The 17,232-nt window shown below is 37.5% G+C and overlaps 1 protein-coding gene across 4 annotated transcripts in view; it reads left to right on the forward strand.

The window, feature by feature from the left end:
- ARHGAP26 (Rho GTPase activating protein 26) overlaps positions 1-17,232 on the forward strand; it is a 295,272-nt gene that overhangs the window by 134,742 nt on the left and 143,298 nt on the right. For all 4 annotated transcript variants that reach the window (XM_083353575.1, XM_083353577.1, XM_083353576.1 and 1 more), the window contains one exon: positions 4,809-4,887. In XM_083353575.1, coding sequence (XP_083209701.1) covers positions 4,809-4,887 — 79 coding nt within the window. The remainder of the gene's footprint in view (positions 1-4,808; positions 4,888-17,232) is intronic.

A 17,232-nucleotide genomic window follows, 5' to 3' on the forward strand; every position in this document is an offset into this window, starting at 1 on the left:
ATGCATTAAGGCTTATTTTCCAGTTAGAGCTTATATTTGGGGAAATATAGTACTAAATGCTGGCTGCGGATCTTAACTGGGGCTTATCTTTGGGGTGGGGCTTATATTATGAGCATCCTGAAAAATCATGCTAGAACGTATGCATGTACCATAGATTGCTTTTATTATGTTAAATATGGGTGGATTTTTCTTAAGGCTAAAGTCAGTATATTGCCCCATAAAGTTGCTATATTAAAATTTCAGGTGACAGGAAAGCAGGTAGTAATAATTTTGAAATAATAATTACAAAATACATAATTCAGGTGACAAAATGTTAAATAAAGAATGCAAAGCAGTTGCCTTAACTCCTCATGTAAAATCTGGAAATGGCAAGTACAAACATTAGCTCTTGACATTCACTTCTTCTGATCTTCACACAAATCTCTTTTTAAGCATGGGAAATAATTTGTTCAATATGAGGAATGGGAAGATAGAGGATTTGACAGAACTGCTTAAAATAGCTATCCTGAATGCTAAATTTTAAGAATGATATATAACCATTTTATTTAAAAGCAAGGATTTCTTTTCAATAATATGGAGAATTCTTGCATTTAAGTAGACAGTTTCTCTGGAAGAACTCTGGAAGAAAGTTCTGGAGTCTGAATCTGATGAATGGAGTTTGCTGCACTTTGGATTTAAGACAAAAAGTGTTTTCGGATATATAGAGACAACACCTTACAGCACCAGTGCCTTATATTGGATGGTGTGGCTGCTCTTCACAGCTTCAAAATATCTTTTGCCTTCCTAATCAAGAATCACAATCATAGTGATAAATCGTATTGGATTTTCCGCACAGAATTTATTTAAACTCTGAACAAGTTTTCAAGAACTAGCCGTGAAAATAATTCAGATCTATGGAAAACTATAGGAGATTGCTTTGGCCAAATAAATAAATACATAAATAAAATGAAAAACATTTTTTTAAAAAATTCAAAAGCTATGAGAATATTTGTCAAACATAATTTATAACAATGTTTATGGGTTATAACAACAATGCTATTTCTAAAAGAGGTCTTTTATTTGTACAGATGTCATTCTGGATGGAACAATATGGAAATTTAAAATATATTTCTCTTTAAAGTTACCTCTAAGGTTTTTTTTTAAGTTCATAGTTCTTTTTGGTTTATGTCTTAAAGTTTTGCTTTTTCTTTTTTAAAAAATCAAAAATCACAGTGTATCATGAGGCCTCTGCATTGCCCGTAGCCATTGATTGTGTTGGCATAGCAGGCTCTCTCTCTTTTTTTTTACCCCTCTTACCTGCAGTGTTTCAGCTTTGTTTATATATTCATTTTTCTCTTTCTCTCGGGATGAGCTCTGTGCTGGTCAAATGCAATACAACCTGTACTTGTTCTCATGCTGTGTCACATTTCCAATGACCTTTATAAATGAACAGAATCTTGAAATTATCATGTTATGGCTAATGCAAAGTAAATTTAAAGCTCCCTCTGTTTTTCACTGTTTTGTAGAGAAGTATGAGTGGTGATCTTCAAATGTAGCTTGCTGCTTATGTTAGTGAATAGCTATAACCTCACTGAATTGTAAAAATAAATTTTGGATAATAGGGTAAGAAAATGCTGGCTTCTAATTAACTATAAATGTGATATGGTACACTTGTAGCTAGCTAAGTAATTGTTTGGTGTAACTCAAGCAAGTTGAATGATACTAATACTTCTTTTCATTTCTCTACTGTAGAATCTAGCGTTCAGAAAGTACAGGTAGTAGTAATTAAAAGAATACACCATGTAGGCCCTGCCCTTCTCTTCCTTCTTTTATAGGTGCAGCTAAGCTGGAAGTTGAATTTTTCCCTTGCCAGTGACCCAAGACAGATACGATTTAGACATGCATTATTCCTAGGTTGGAGAAGATGTATAAATGCTAATTCATGCTGTTTTCTTAAAAAGAAAAATACCAAAGATTTGGATGCTACTTTTTAAAGGGATATTTAGTTGCAATCATTTAGACTTTTTAGAAAAACAAAAGATACTGTAGTAGTGCTTCTTAGGTTGGAAGTAATACTTCTTGGCCACCTAATGAGAAGGAAGGACTCACTGGAGAAGAGCCTAATGCTGGGAAAGATCGAGGGCAATAGAAGAAGGGGACGACAGAGAATGAGGTGGCTGGATGGAGTCACTGAAGCAGTAGGCGTGAGCTTAAATGGACTCCAGAAGATGATAGAGGACAGGAAGGCCTGGAGGAATGTTGTCCATAGGGTCGCGATGGGTCGGACACGACTTCGCAGCTAACAACAACAAAATGCTTCTTACTTTTTTTTGGGGGGGGGAGAGATAGGAGGAAGTGGGAGTCTCCCAACTGGTTACTGACTTTTTTGTGTCTAATAAACGCTCCAAACACTTTCTTTTACAATGCTATAAGAAATTTAACATCTAGCATGATGAAGGTTAACATTTCCATTTTTGCTTTGTAGAATTAGTGTAATGCCTGACTGGAAGAAATAAACACATAGTGCAAGTCTTTTTCAGACAAAAGGAGAAGTCTGATTTCACTCATTTGCTCACTAACCTTATATGGCTGCCTACTTAACAAGCAACTCTTTGACTGTATTCAAAGACGTTGCCAAGTTTTCTAAGAACATAGTCCCAGACTTCATACAGTTACCTGTTTGTGCTATCTGTTACGATTGATTTGTCCTGTTCTAGAGTGTGCACTGTTAGCACTAGGTTTGCTGCTTGGTGTAATTTGTCTGTTAACAAGATTTCCAACCCATGTCTTTTAAAAAAATCAAGTTCCTTTGTAGAAACAGTATAATGAAAACAAAGTATGGATTAAAAGAGAGAAAGGTGCTTCAACTTCTTTTATTTTTAATCCTAAGAACAAAAACTCATTGTTGCTTCTGTCTCTGTTTAGCTTCAGTTAAAAGCAGGTTTGTTAAGCATTCAACAGAGATTTGTTCTGCTTCAATTTAAGAGAAGGATCATGCTAGATTAGAGCAAAGAGTGAGCTAAATCTCTATGAAAAAACAGCCTGTATAAAAAAAAACAAACTTGCACTGACAAATTTAATTTTCAGCACAGTACTTCAGATAAGCTGTAAATTAGGGTGTTTTTTAGACAAATATTTTTCAGAATGCTATTTCTATAGCTTTCAGATTATTACAGAAGGAGATTAGTAAAAATAATATTTATTCAGTCTGAATATTTTACATCTGTAGAGCTTACATTCTTTCCTGGATAAATTGTGTGAGCTTTTTTTGTAGACATAACTGTGAGTCTCTAATTGGCAGTTGCTAAATTTCTATTATTAAAAGTTAAATTCTTATTCTCCTTCTCCACTGCTGTTGAGGCAGAAGCCAAATGTCACTTTTCGTGCTATATGTTAATTTTCTTACAACTGTGAGGCACATTAATATGCTTCATTATAGTTTTCCATTTCATTTCAGAGTTTTCATGCATTGATTGAACAGTTTCTTGCAATAGTTAGCAGGGCCAGATATTTATACGCAAAAGATTTTGCTGATGACTCTGTGAGTCATTGATAAATGTGATTATTCATTTTTCTTTCCAATTTTCATTAAAGATACAAAATACAGTAAATTAACATTAAAACCTAATTCCCCTCAGAATAGAAATATGACAGTAGCTTTATAGCATAGTCACTGACAGTGAAGACGAACATATACTGTATTGATGTAGAAAAAGATTGGTATAGGTGAATAGAGGAAACAAATGGTATCTTACAAATACTCTCTTATAACAAGGTTTTTGAAGTAGAGAAGATCTATTGATATATATAATAAAAGACAATTCATCCTTTGGAACTCTGTCAACACGAACTATTTGTGATTTGATTCTTATGTTCCATTTGATATGAGAGTATAATTCCAATTATTGGTTGTGATCTTAATCGCTTGCAGCTATCTGGAGTAGATGACCTCCAAGGTCCCTTCCAACATCATCATCATCATCATCATCATTATTATTATTATTATTATTATTATTATTATTATTATTATTATTATTATTATTATTATTATCTACCACACTCTTAAAGAATTTTTTGAAGCTTCATTTTTAAAACATATTAAAATGTTAAGTCATTTTATTCAAGATGACTTTCTATTTATTATCAATTTCATAAATGAGTTTTTCAGCTGTTTTATTTCTTTCCATCAACCAATACAGTGAAGAATGTGAAGAAGAACATTTTTGAATCTTAATTGCAGTAGATTATTAACTTTGAATCAAAATATTTAATCAATTAACAAATCACCTTTTCTTTTATTATCGAAAATGCGTATTCCTTAGTAGATTAGTTATATTGCCACATCAATTTGAGGGAAGATTGTAGTGATAATTTGGAAGCTTTGATGCTGCTCTGACTCATGTAATCTATATAAATATGAAGATAGATTTTGACAGAAATGCAAACCCCATCAATTTAATCAGTGAGAATTTTCCGTGATTGCTTTTTTATGAAGATTCTATTGTGTGACTGTGTTTTGACAGCCTATTGTGATTATTCTTTTTTATTTTAATTACCTTTATGAATATTTGAAATATGTAGCTTAGAATGTTTGTTTTTTAAAGCCTAACAGATCTATTGAAGTGAAGAGTGAGAAAAATTGATGATATTCTAATTTGGTCTCTCTCTTTTTAATGTACATAGTTTTGTCCCACTTGAGTTTGAGTCTGAATCATGGAAAGGTGCATTGTGGCAGCTTTTGCTGAATTTGCCTGGTTTACCACTTCTGTTTTTCCTATTTCCTATTTTTAAACCTATTATTCACGGCATCATTCCATTCATCTCTGCAGGCCTGGAGTGATTACAATGCAGGCACTTTCTGAAGAGGATCGAAGGCTGTGGATGGAAGCAATGGATGGCCGAGAACCAGTAAGCAAGAATCTTTATGAATAGGGATTAAGTAGGATAATCAAAAGAACCTTTCATGGTTTGGGTTGCAGTTCTTTCTCACTGGATGTCTTATGGCAGTTCTGTACTTTTTGCAGAAGAATCCTTTGATAGAGTCCTTGAGGCAATATTCCATTTTCTTTGCAAGATGGCATGGAAGCTTTCCCTATGAGTATTATTAAGAAAATTCACTTCTGTTTCTCAGGGTAGCCCAGATATTTGCCATACATTTGCTGTAAAAATATGAGAGATAAGTCATGATTATTAGACAAATAGATAAAATATATCTGTCTGAAAACTTGTTAAATGGCCACAGTGGGAATTAATGTCCTCAAAATTTGCTATATCTGCAGGGGCACCCATTTTATTTTCAAGGTTCTGTAGTTTGTTTCTGTGGTTGGTGATTATTTTTTTCTCAAGAAAAAAACAAAAAACCCAGCATTGCATGCCAAAATAACTAGACATGGAGGCAGTTTTTCCTCCCTCATGCCATCATTCTGCTGAACACCTAATTCCCACAGTACTGTTTTATGTCTATATTTACCTATGTAGTATGGCTGTATTACTTTTAGCCTTTTCATCTGTTCCACTACCTTCTACCTGTATTATTGGTATCATTATTATGATTATTATTACATTGTGATTATGATTATTATTACTTTGTTATTTTGTATGTACCCTGAAAGCTAATTCACTGGAGACAAATTCCTTGTGTCTCTAATCACACTTAACCAATAAAGTATTCTGATCTGTTCCATCCTGTTCTGTCCTGTTCTGTCTTGTTCTAATTTACATAGAATTCTTTGGGTCTATTTCTACAAATTGACTTTGACTTCTTGCACATAAGTTCTTTCGATAACTGCTAATTTCTGTGATGCGTTGGGATACACTGTGTTGAGAAGACCTAGATATGCTTTTACCTTTTTATGTTTAGGGTTTTCTCTAGAATAATAATAAAATAAAATTCTCAAGAGTTGACCAAGAAAAATAGCCATAAAAAGGTTTGAACAAATTTTCTGAAGAGGGAATCTGTTAGACTGTTAGACTGCAGCATGTAAATGCATATGTATAAATATGTGTGGTTTGTGCCAACTATTTGGGAATCGCCCCTCCTTCCTACTCCTAATTTTTCCCCCCTGCAATTGACTCTGCTAAAGAGCAAAGGAGCAGCCATAAATAATTCTTAATTGCTTATTCAGTGCTGAGAGGCATTTGGGAAACCAGAAGGCATGTCATCAAATGTTAACTCTATGAGAAGACTTCCCCTCCAGAACCAAGTCCACATAGGAAAAAGTAGCTGATACAGAAATCTCAGCCATTGATACTTTGCCCAGGGGTGGGAGTAAGATATGGATGTAATTGGTTAAAGAGAGGGAAGACAGAAGGAGGAGGAGGAGGAGGAGTCCTTTCAAAACTGATATTATATCACATGAGGTTTCCGGTTGGATACTGCATTGTTATTGTTGTACTGCTCTTTTATCCGGCTCTAATACATCTACGGCTAAATGTATAATATAGTAGAAGAAGCCACCAACCTAGGAATGCCTGTTGGAGATGCATAATTTAGCATATGTGGTTGTTAGCAAGAACTGCCAATCTGAACAGCTGGCATTCTGCTTCAAAAAACGATCAGCAGCACTGCAGATGAAAAACCAGCAGCGTGGTGGAAAGCAATTCATGCTTTTAATATTTAAAGCTGTGGAGTGATTTATTACGGAGAATCAAACCCTTTCTCGGCATGATGCTAGCCTATATGCAAACTGTGCAAAAAGTGTAATCGTTTAAATGTAGCACATATTTATTAATTTATACGGAGAGAGTGGAAAGGAAAAAAAGTTTTCTCCTCCACCTTTTGTGCCTGGTAAATTAAGTAGGAGCAGAAAATACATTTAAATCAATTGGTTGCTTTGCAACTGTTCAAGGAATACTGTGCTTCTCCCATCAAGTTAACATATTCCAAGTGATTTCATTGTAGTATTGTGAATATAAAGATTTATTCTTTTACTGTAGTGTATAAGCAGGTCTCGGTAAAGTAAATCAACCAAATTGTATTTTCCCAAATTGGGACTGACTTCATAATAGTTTGTCCTTCTTTAGGTAAAAGTAAAAAAAAATCATACTGAGTATATCAAATGACGTTCAACTGCCAAGGACTCCATCACCTCAGCTTTATGGATTGGCCCTCTGCAAATTACCATTCCTCCTGAAAACTGAGGAGGTTGATGGGGAACAGGGACATATCAAAAACATTTAGTTCTGCTAAAAAAGAAAAGAAAAAAATAATAATAAAGAGAATAAGCAATCTCCCTAGTCATCCAGTGGCTAACTTTTCTTAATCATCTGGTACCAATTGCCCCTTGGAATCCTGATGCTGGCTTGGCCTGAATCTTTACTTCCTAACAATGTGTAGCCACTATATTCTTGTATAGAGTGTTAAGTTTGGATGCATTGACAGTTTATCGTTTTGTATATAGTTAGCTTTCTAAACATTTATATGGCTGCTTTTCATTGGCTTTGAGCATTCAGGAAATTGCTTCAGTGTATCTGAAGTGTAAGTATCAGATTTAAAGATCTCATAAGGGTAGAAACACTGAAAATTAGTGAAGTGTTATTTTTCTTTAATGTTCATGAATGCTTTACTCCTTTACGCTGTATCAGTGTGCACAAATGTTTAAGGTCTCAGGAGGGGGTGTACTTGGAGCTAGGCAAGGAAGCTAGTGAAGCCAAGAAGTGAACTAAATTTATTTCTAGTTTAAAATGCAACTAAAATTAACTCCCCCAATTATTTAATGCTTGTCTCTCATTTTTAATTAAAATTATATTTTAATGTCGACTTTTTGGAGCTGATCTTGAGGTTATTTCCAAGAATTGGAGGAGGGGGAATTGTGTTTTACTTTGAATTCTCATATTCTTCGTCTTTACAGAAAGAATCAGTCAGTGTGTATGTTGGTTGAAAATAAAATGCTCCTTATTTAAATTGTATTCAGGGTTGTTTTTTTTTTTAAAAAAAAAAATCCAAACTGGCAATCACAGTACAACAAGCTGCAGTTATCTTTTATGTGACTTATATCTAATAAGTTTTAATATGTTTTCTGAATTAAAATTCAGTGTTCTGTGAATATTAGAATACAAAAAGCTGCTTCTTTCACAAATAATTTTAGTTGGCCGACTGCTGCTTAGAATTTAAAAGAACTACCACCACAAATACCAAAATCTCTTCAACTGAAAAACTAGATCTATGAATCAGAACCGGCTCATATGTCCAAGTATTCAATCCATTTTCTTTCCCAGCTCTGCATGTGAATATTCAGTTGACTCACAAAACTCTATAAGAGACAGATTGGTGCAAGTTGAACAGCTAAAATACTGTCTTGATGCAAAAAGTAATAATAGCTGCATCATAAATAAGAGTATGAAATTAAAGAATTGAAAAACAACTTCAGAACTTTCTATGGCAATTTAATGGAAAATGCTGAAAATCTTTTAAGCTATAGGAAATGATGAGAGAAGCACCTTTAATTATTTCTTTCCATCCTCTCTCTTTAATGAAAGAAACTCAAACAGACCTAAAGCTTAACATAGAGCCAACTAAGTACTGTAAAACAATATCAGGGTGCACCCAGTATTGATGCAAAATTTCTTATTTTCCCTGGCAGGCAGAGAAAATGAATAAAAAGAGACTGAAAGCCATTTACAATTGTAGAGGCGGACACAGTCACTTTTGATTCATGCTCTTTTGTTTTATTGCAGTCTCATTAAGTTAAAAAAAACACCTTGTAGTTTCAATACTGCTAATGTGTTAAGCCCTAGGAAAGCATTTTCTGTTTTATCAATGGATTTGCTTCCATTCATAATTTTCTCATCATATGAGCATTTTCTAAAGGATACAGTAAAGGCCACTATTTTTCAGACTGGTTTTTACTGTTTGAATCTACTTACAGAAAATTAATCTACAATGTGTTTTATACATACATGCATATGCATTTATATATGTATATGCATATACATATACACATATACATACACATACACACATATATTTACACACACACACACACACACACACACACACACACACACACATGTATATGTATATGTATATGGATTGCCAACAGAGAGTTAAAGGGAGACTGGTATAGTTGTTTCAAGCTATTTAGCTCTCATCAGGAAAAGATTTCTTGCCATATATCTTAATTACACACACACACACACACACATATAAAAGACACACACACACACACACATATTTGTTGTTGTTGTTGTTAGCTGCGAAGTCGTGTCCGACCCATCGCAACCCTATGGACAATGTTCCTCCAGGCCTTCCTGTCCTCTACCATCTTCTGGAGTCCATTTAAGCTCACGCCTACTGCTTCAGTGACTCCATCCAGCCACCTCATTCTCTGTCGTCCCCTTCTTCTATTGCCCTCAATCTTTCCCAGCATTAGGCTCTTCTCCAGTGAGTCCTTCCTTCTCATTAGGTGGCCAACATATTTGAGTTTCAACTTCAGGATCTGGCCTTCTAAAGAGCAGTCAGGGTTGATCTCCTCTAGGACTGACCGGTTTGATCGCCTTGCAGTCCAAGGGACTCACAGGAGTCTTCTCCAGCACCATAGTTCAAAGGCCTCAATTCTTTGGCGCTCAGCCTTTTTTATGGTCCAACTTTCACTGCCATACATTGCAACTGGGAAGACCATAGCCTTAACTATATGCACTTTTGTTGACAGGATGATGTCTCTGCTTTTTAGTGTTCTGTCTAGATTTGCCATTATTTCCTCCCCAGGAGCAAGCGTCTTTTAATTTCTTGACTACAGTCCCCATCTGTGGTGATCTTGGAGCCCAGGAAAATAAAATCTGTCACTACCTCCATTTCTTCCCCATCTATTTGCCAGGAATTGACAGGGCCGGATGCCATGATCTTGGTTTTCTTAATGTTAAGTTTCATCCGAACTTTTGTACTCTCCTTCTTCACCCGCAACAGGAGTCTCTGTAGTTCTTCAGTTTCTGCCATTAGAGTGGTATCATCTGCATATCTTAGGTTGTTGATATTTCTCCTGGCAATCTTAATTCCAACTTTTGATTCATCTAGCCCTGCCTTTCTCATGATGTGCTCTGCATATAAGTTAAATAGACAGGGCGACAGTATACAGCCTTGCCAGACTCCTTTCCCAATTTTGAACCAATCAGTGGTTCCGTGTCCAGTTCTCACTGTTGCTTCTTGACCCGCATATAGGTTTCTCAACAGACAAATAAGATGGTCTGCTACTCCCATCTCTTTAAGAACTTGCCACAGTTTGTCACCTCCACAGTTTGTCACCTCCACTAGCTTTGTTGTTGCTCAGCTTTCCTAAGGCCCACTTCACTTCACCTTCTAGGATGTCTGGCTCGAGGTCAGTGACCACCTCATTGTGATTATCAGGGATGTTAAGCTCATTCTTGTATAGTTCTTCTGTGTAATTTTGCCACCTCTTCTTAATCTCTTCTGCCTCTGTTAGGTCCCTGCCATTTCGGTCCTTTATCCATACAATCAAAGGCTTTAGCATAGTCAATGAAGCAGAAGTAGATGTTTTTCTGGAACCCCCTAGCTTTCTCCATGATCCAGCGTATGTTGGCAATGTGATCACTAGTTCCTCTGCCTCTTCTGAAATTCTACCTGTACTTCTGGTAGTTCTCAATCCACATACTGCTGGAGTCTAGCTTGTAGAATTTTAAGCATAACTTTACTAGCATGTGAAATGAGTGCAATGGTGCGATAGTTTGAACATTCTTTGGCACTGCCTTTCTTTGGAATTGGAATGTAAACTGATCTTTTCCAATCCTGTGGCCACTGTTGAGTTTTCCAAATTTGCTGGCAAATTGAGTGTAGCACTTTTACTGCATCGTCTTTTAAGATTTTGAATAGCTCAGCTGGAATACTGTCACCTCCACTAGCTTTGTTGTTGCTCAGCTTTCCTAAGGCCCACTTCACTTCACATTCTAGGATGTCTGGCTCGAGGTCAGTGACCACCTCATTGTGATTATCAGGGACGTTAAGCTCATTCTTGTATAGTTCTTCTGTGTAATTTTGCCACCTCTTCTTAATCTCTTCTGCCTCTGTTAGGTCCCTGTCATTTTGGTCTTTTATCATGCCCATTTTTGCATAAAACGTTCCCTTCATCTCTCCAATTTTCTTGAAGAGATGTCTGGTCCTCCCTATTTTATTGTTTTCTTCTATTTCTTTGTACTGTTCATTTAAGAAGGCATTCTTATCTCTTCTAGCTATTCTCTGGAATTCTGCATTCAATTGGGCGTATTTTTCTTTTTCTCCCTTGCCTTTAGCTTCCCTCCTTTCCTCAGCTATTTGCAAAGCTTCTTCAGACAGCCATTTTGCTTTCTTGCATTTCTTTTTCTTTCGGATGGTTTTAGTTGCTACCTCTTGTACAATGTTGTGAACCTCCATCCATAGTTCTTCAGGCACTCTATCAGATCTAATTCCTTAAATCTATTTGTCACCTCTACTGTGTATTCAACAGGGATATGATTTAATTCATACCTGAGTGGCCTAGCGCTTTTCCCTACTTTCTTCAGTTTAAGCCTAAACTTTGCAACGAGAAGCTCATGGTCTGAGCCACAGTCAGCTCCTGGTCTTGTTTTTACTGACTGTATAGAGCTTCTCCATCTTTGGCTGCAGAGCACATAGTCAATCTGATTTCTGTGTTGACCGTCTGGTGATGTCCATGTGTAGAGCTGTCTCTTGGGTTGTTGGAAAAGAGTGTTTGCTATGACCATCATATTCTCTTGACAAAATTCTATCAGCCTGTGCCCTGCTTCATTTTGTACTCCAAGGCCAAACTTGCCTGTTATTCCGGTTATCTTTTCGCTTCCTACTTTAGCATTCCAATCCCCCATGATGATAAGGACATCATTTTTTGGTGTTAGTTCTATAAGCTGTTGTAGGGCTTCATAGAACCAGTCAATTTCATCCTCTTCAGCACCAGTGGTTGGGGCATAGACTTGGACTACTGTGATATTGAATGGTTTGCCTTTGATTCGAACCAAGATCATTCTGTTATTTTGGGGATTGTATCCCAGTATTGCTTTTCCTACTCTTTTATTGACTATGAAGGCTACTCCATTTCTTCTGAGGAATTCTTGCCTGCAGTAGTATACCTGATGGTCATCTGAATTAAATTCACCCATTCCTGTCCATTTTAGTTTGCTGATTCCTAAGATGTCGATGTTCAGTCTTGTCAGTTTGACCACATCCAGCTTTCCTTGATTCATGGATCTTACATTCCAGGTTCCTATGGAGAAAAAATCTTAATAGCATCGGACTTTCCTTTCACCACCAGATACATCCACAGCTGAGCATCCTTTCGGTTTTGGCCCAGTCACTTCATTATTTCTGGAGCTACTAGTACTAGCCCTCTGCTCTTCCCCAGTAGCATATTGGACGCCTTCCGACCTGACGGGCTCATCTTCCAGCGTCATATCGCTTTGTCTTTTGGTACTGCCCATAGGGTTTTCATGGCAAAGATACTGGAGTGGGTTGCCATTGCCTTCTCCAGTGGATCACATTTTGTTAGAACTCTCTGCTATGACCTGTCCGCATAGCTCATAGCTTCATTGAATTACACAAGCCCCTTTGCCACGACAATATATGTATATATAAATTTGGATTGCCAACAAAGAGTTAAAGGGAGACTGGTATAGTTATTTCGAGCTATTTAGCTCTCATCAGGAAAATATTTCTTGCCTTATATCTTAAACACACACACACACACATTATATCTTGGTCACGTGACTTTTTAAATCCTCCCCAAGCATCTGGATAGGAGAAATTTAAACATTGATGGCTCATTGTATTCGTATGACTTATCAGAGTCATGTATGTTTCTTTTTCCCTTTCTGATTATAAGTATAAAAATAATTTTGTCATTACGTGTGCGTTCCAGCTTTTAGTTTGCTTAAGGAGGTTAATTTAAGGAAGTTTACAAGAATGTAAAAAAAAATTTTTGTAGACGAAGAAAATTTCAGCCAAGTTGTTGAGAAATTGGGAAACTTTAGTAATGTATACAATTATTAAATATGTAAAAACTAGCCATATCAACTGCATTAAGGTATTTACATTTGATTTTAAAATTAGATGTAGGATTTGAGGAGAAAGTTCCCCATTCAGCAATCACAAGCTGTCTTCTGTCTGAAGGCAGTTGCGTGTTCTGCTCTAGAGCAGCTTTTGAGAGCTATGGAGGGGAAGAGGAGAGCCACGGAATAGTTTCTCTTTCCTGTTTCCACACAGGGAGTATTTTAAGTAGAACTTCGTAGTAGGCCTTCTGATAATGAATTGGAAACTGAGGGTCTTACGTCACACTGTACTTTGCAATAATACTTTCACATCATGCATTTTGAGAAGCTCCCCAAAGATGTAAAGTATATTATCAGGCCTCTTAAGCATTCCCTGCAAACAGTAACAATCTTAATCAATCAGCTTGGGCAGCATGCCATCAGTGTAACACAACTTCATTTTTACCCAGATGGGCTTACACTATTGTATGCAAGCTAATTGGAGACTAACTTGCAAACCAATGTATTGCTTTGTACACATCCACCCAACTAGGAGGTATGTGAAGTATGTACTGATACATGTCATTTCACATACAGTGCCATCTCTGGAATCCCTTGTCTTTCGTGAGCTTTTGAAGGATAGACAGAATAATCTTATTATTACATTTAGTCTGTGTACAAGCTGCAAGTGAAATATTCTCTATGGATTGACCTGGTAAAATAAACCTTCCTATTTCTTCTGAAAGTCTAGCACAACTGCAAATGCATTAAAGTGTTGCGTTTTTGGAGCCCAGGAAAAAAGCTCGATTCAAACAGCTGTGGGCTGATGAAACCAGAGTTACGCAAAACAGACTAGAAAGTCAAAATTGCTCCCAAGGAGTGCCATAGAACATTTTGTCCACTAGATGGTTCTGTCTGCTGATCCTGTTCTGAATCCCTGGAGAATTTTTGTGTCAGGGCAGAACTTCATATATAATTTTTAAGAAGCCTGTTTCCTAATCAAAGTAATACATAAATTTTGAAAGAAACAGGAGGCTTTATGTTTGAATTTTTGACATTGCAGATTTGCGCCAACTTTCTTTAAAAGAAAGAAAGAAAGGGAAGGAAGAAAGAAAGGGAAGGAAGAAAGAAAGAAAGAAAGAAAGAAAGAAAGAAGAAAGAAAGCCACTCATGGAGTACTATTTTCTCCAATCTCAGTCATGGAAAATGCCCTTTCAAGCAGACGCTGCTAATGCATCTGGGACACAGTGGAAATCCTCTGCTTTTCCTAGATTCAGGAATTTTTCACAAGACTTCTATTACTCTGCACCACTTGCAGTTCTCATCTCCTGGTTTCCTTCCATGAGTAATGACCAGTGGCTGATGAGAACAGACTATCTGTGTGCACAGCTGCCAGCCTGGCCCTTGTGGCCCATTTCCTCTAACTAAATTTCTTTGCTTTTAGAGCCTTCCTACTGCCACTTGAGTTGGAATCTTCTGATCTTGCAGCTGCTGACCTGCTTTAACTCTTAACTGACTCTTGTTACCTGTGGTACAAACCAAATGCAAAACGCAGTACATGAGCACAGAACGTCAACAGACACAAGGTGAAAGCTTTCGCCTACTCCCCTCCCATTATTTAAAGTGTCCAAAAACATTCCATTTGTTCAAAATCATCAAAGCTTACCAAATAGGGAGTGATTCCTAAATGTTTGCATTTGCTTGCATGTATCCTTACCAACATTTTCCCCCCTTCTGTCTCCTTTGCAAGCTTTCCATTTCCCCCCACCCCATCCCTTCTATTCGCTTATTTACTTCTGCCAACTAGGTTTTTTCTTCTGGTTTGTTTTTTTTGCTCACTCCCTTTGTTTTTGTTAAAATGCTGGCAGCCCGAAAGTTAGATGAAGAAACAGATGCAGATTTCTTTTTCCATGGAACCATCCCTCATCTGTTTTTAAAGAGGAGCAGTGTGAATTGGACTCTCTGGAAGCAATTGCTGCTGGACTTACATGTTGCCATAGTGACCTGTTGCCACTATATTAATGACTCTCAACTCCTCTCCAATGTTTTTGTGGCTTTTCACCTGGCCAAATTATCTTTCTTTCACTTGGCTTACATGGATCTAGCAAGTTTGATTCTTTTAACATGACTCCAGGTTGCCACACACACACGTGTGTGTGTGTGTGTGTGTGTGCGTGCGTGCACGCACGCACACACATGGGCTTGTAGAATGGGTCATGCTTCAAGTCTCATTCAGAAAATCTGAGCTGACATTTGGTTGACTTGCTTAGAATAAGTAATTCATAATTCTCAGCCCCGTGTGGAATAAGCACAGTGGGTCATAACGGAAGTTAGTGCACAGAGCAGATTAGAAGTTCACAGGTTGAAAGTAGAGGTAGCACAGTAAATTAACACATGAGCTTTGGGAGCAATTTACATTTATGCTGTTCAGAAATGGGCTTCTTGAATTGCAGTAATGAAGATGCCTTTCTTCTTTTTCCTTTCTCTGATTGTGGAACAGTGGGATCCCAGAAAATAGTCAGGTGTTCTTTTTAACTTTTTCCAGACTTATAGGCATCAGTAATGATGATGATGATTTTTAATGGAGCTCTTCAGAATGCTCTTTTGAGGAAAGCATGACATCTGAAATGCCAGTGATGAGAATCAGGAGTCAAACTTTACTTGGTAGAGATACAGTGGTGGGATTCAAATATGTGAACAACTGGTTCTCTGTGTGGATGCCACTTCCAGAAGTCCATTCTAGGCCTGGGCAACAAAAAATTAGCTACCGGTTCTGCCGAAGTGGTGAGAACCGGCTGAATCCCACCACTGTAGAGATACCACTTTTATTTTTAGACCACTATCAAAGGAAACTTGACACAGGTCGGTTGGTGGTTATGGGAGAGGAAGGGTTGGGCTAGTGGACACTTTATCAAGTCCTCATGGGCTTGACCCTCCTACCTATTTTGTTTAATATTCATATGAGGCTGCTAGAGAAAGTCGCCCATTGGTTCAGAGATTTGTTGTCATCCAATTAGATATTTCCAACTCAGATCACATGGGACCTGTGGTAGAAGTGTTGTGCCTGGGCGCTATGAGAACCTAGATAGGAAGAAACAGACTCAAACATGGCACAAATAAAATGGAGTGGCTGTTAGCTCAAATATCTATTAATTCTAGGAAGATAACAAATGTTATCTCTTGATGGGGTCCTTTCTTTTCTTTTTTTTTAAAAAAAGTGTGCAGTCTGAAGGTCCTTCTGGACTAATAGTTTGTGCTAGAAGAGGCAGTGCATCAGTTTTAGCCATTAACAATGAAGAGAACAGTAAAACCATTTATGCCCTTTCACTGTACTTCTGTCCATCTGAGGTTGCTCTTGAACCCAGGAATGTCATCTGGAAAAAATATGACTGCATATGCCAGATTCTTTATTATCACATGTTGATACCCTTTTTATAGGACGTACCTCAGCAATTGGTTTGTTCCTAAGTGCAATTCAAGTTGCCAACTATTATGGGTTGGGCCATTGCTATCTTCGAATTCACCTATTCCAGGTACTGTACATTCTGCCTGTCCAATCTACGCAATCAGAGCTTGCCTGCTCTGGGAGTGTTGATGGGAAGGACATGGAGATGGGTATTCTTTATGGGGGCATCCTCTCACAGAACATTTTTCCCTCTGAGGCAAGAGTGGCCCTTTCTCTCATACAGGTAGTCCTCAGCTTCAGGCCCTTTGTTCCGCAACAATTTAAAATGATGATGATGATGCCAAAATGAAGTTATGACCTGTGCCCTAAGTTATGCCTATTGCAGTGCCCCTCCATTCATGTGATCAAAATTGAAATGCTTGGCAGCCTGGCCACATTTGCAAACATAGCAGCTCTACAACTCCCCCACCCACCTATCTCTCTCCCCCTGGCCCCTGATCTCTTTTGGCCACCCTGCAGAGTGGTGCTCAGTGGTGGTAGGGGCAGGCCTGAAACATGGGCCCTGGGCCTTCAGCAATCTCAGATAGCTGATCCTATAAAGTAGCAGGGGGGGAGGCGGAGCAACTGGGGCTTTGTGCAGTGATGTTGGGGTGGGATTTGTGACAGCATTTCTCAGTGGAATGGATCAAGGGATCAATTCTGTAACTGTTTACAAAGAGGAATTGTATATGATAATGAGGTATTTTAAAAATCTACAATTAGTGTTTGTTTTTATTCATTTTATGTTGAGAAATGCATCAGACAAATAAGGAGATAAGCTTTGGGGATAAATATGATTTGTATAATTGTCTGACCAATCAATCAGTTCATCTTATCGTGGG

This window comes from Vipera ursinii, assembly GCF_947247035.1.
Source record: "Vipera ursinii genome assembly, chromosome: 2".
Lineage (NCBI taxonomy): Eukaryota > Metazoa > Chordata > Lepidosauria > Squamata > Viperidae > Vipera > Vipera ursinii.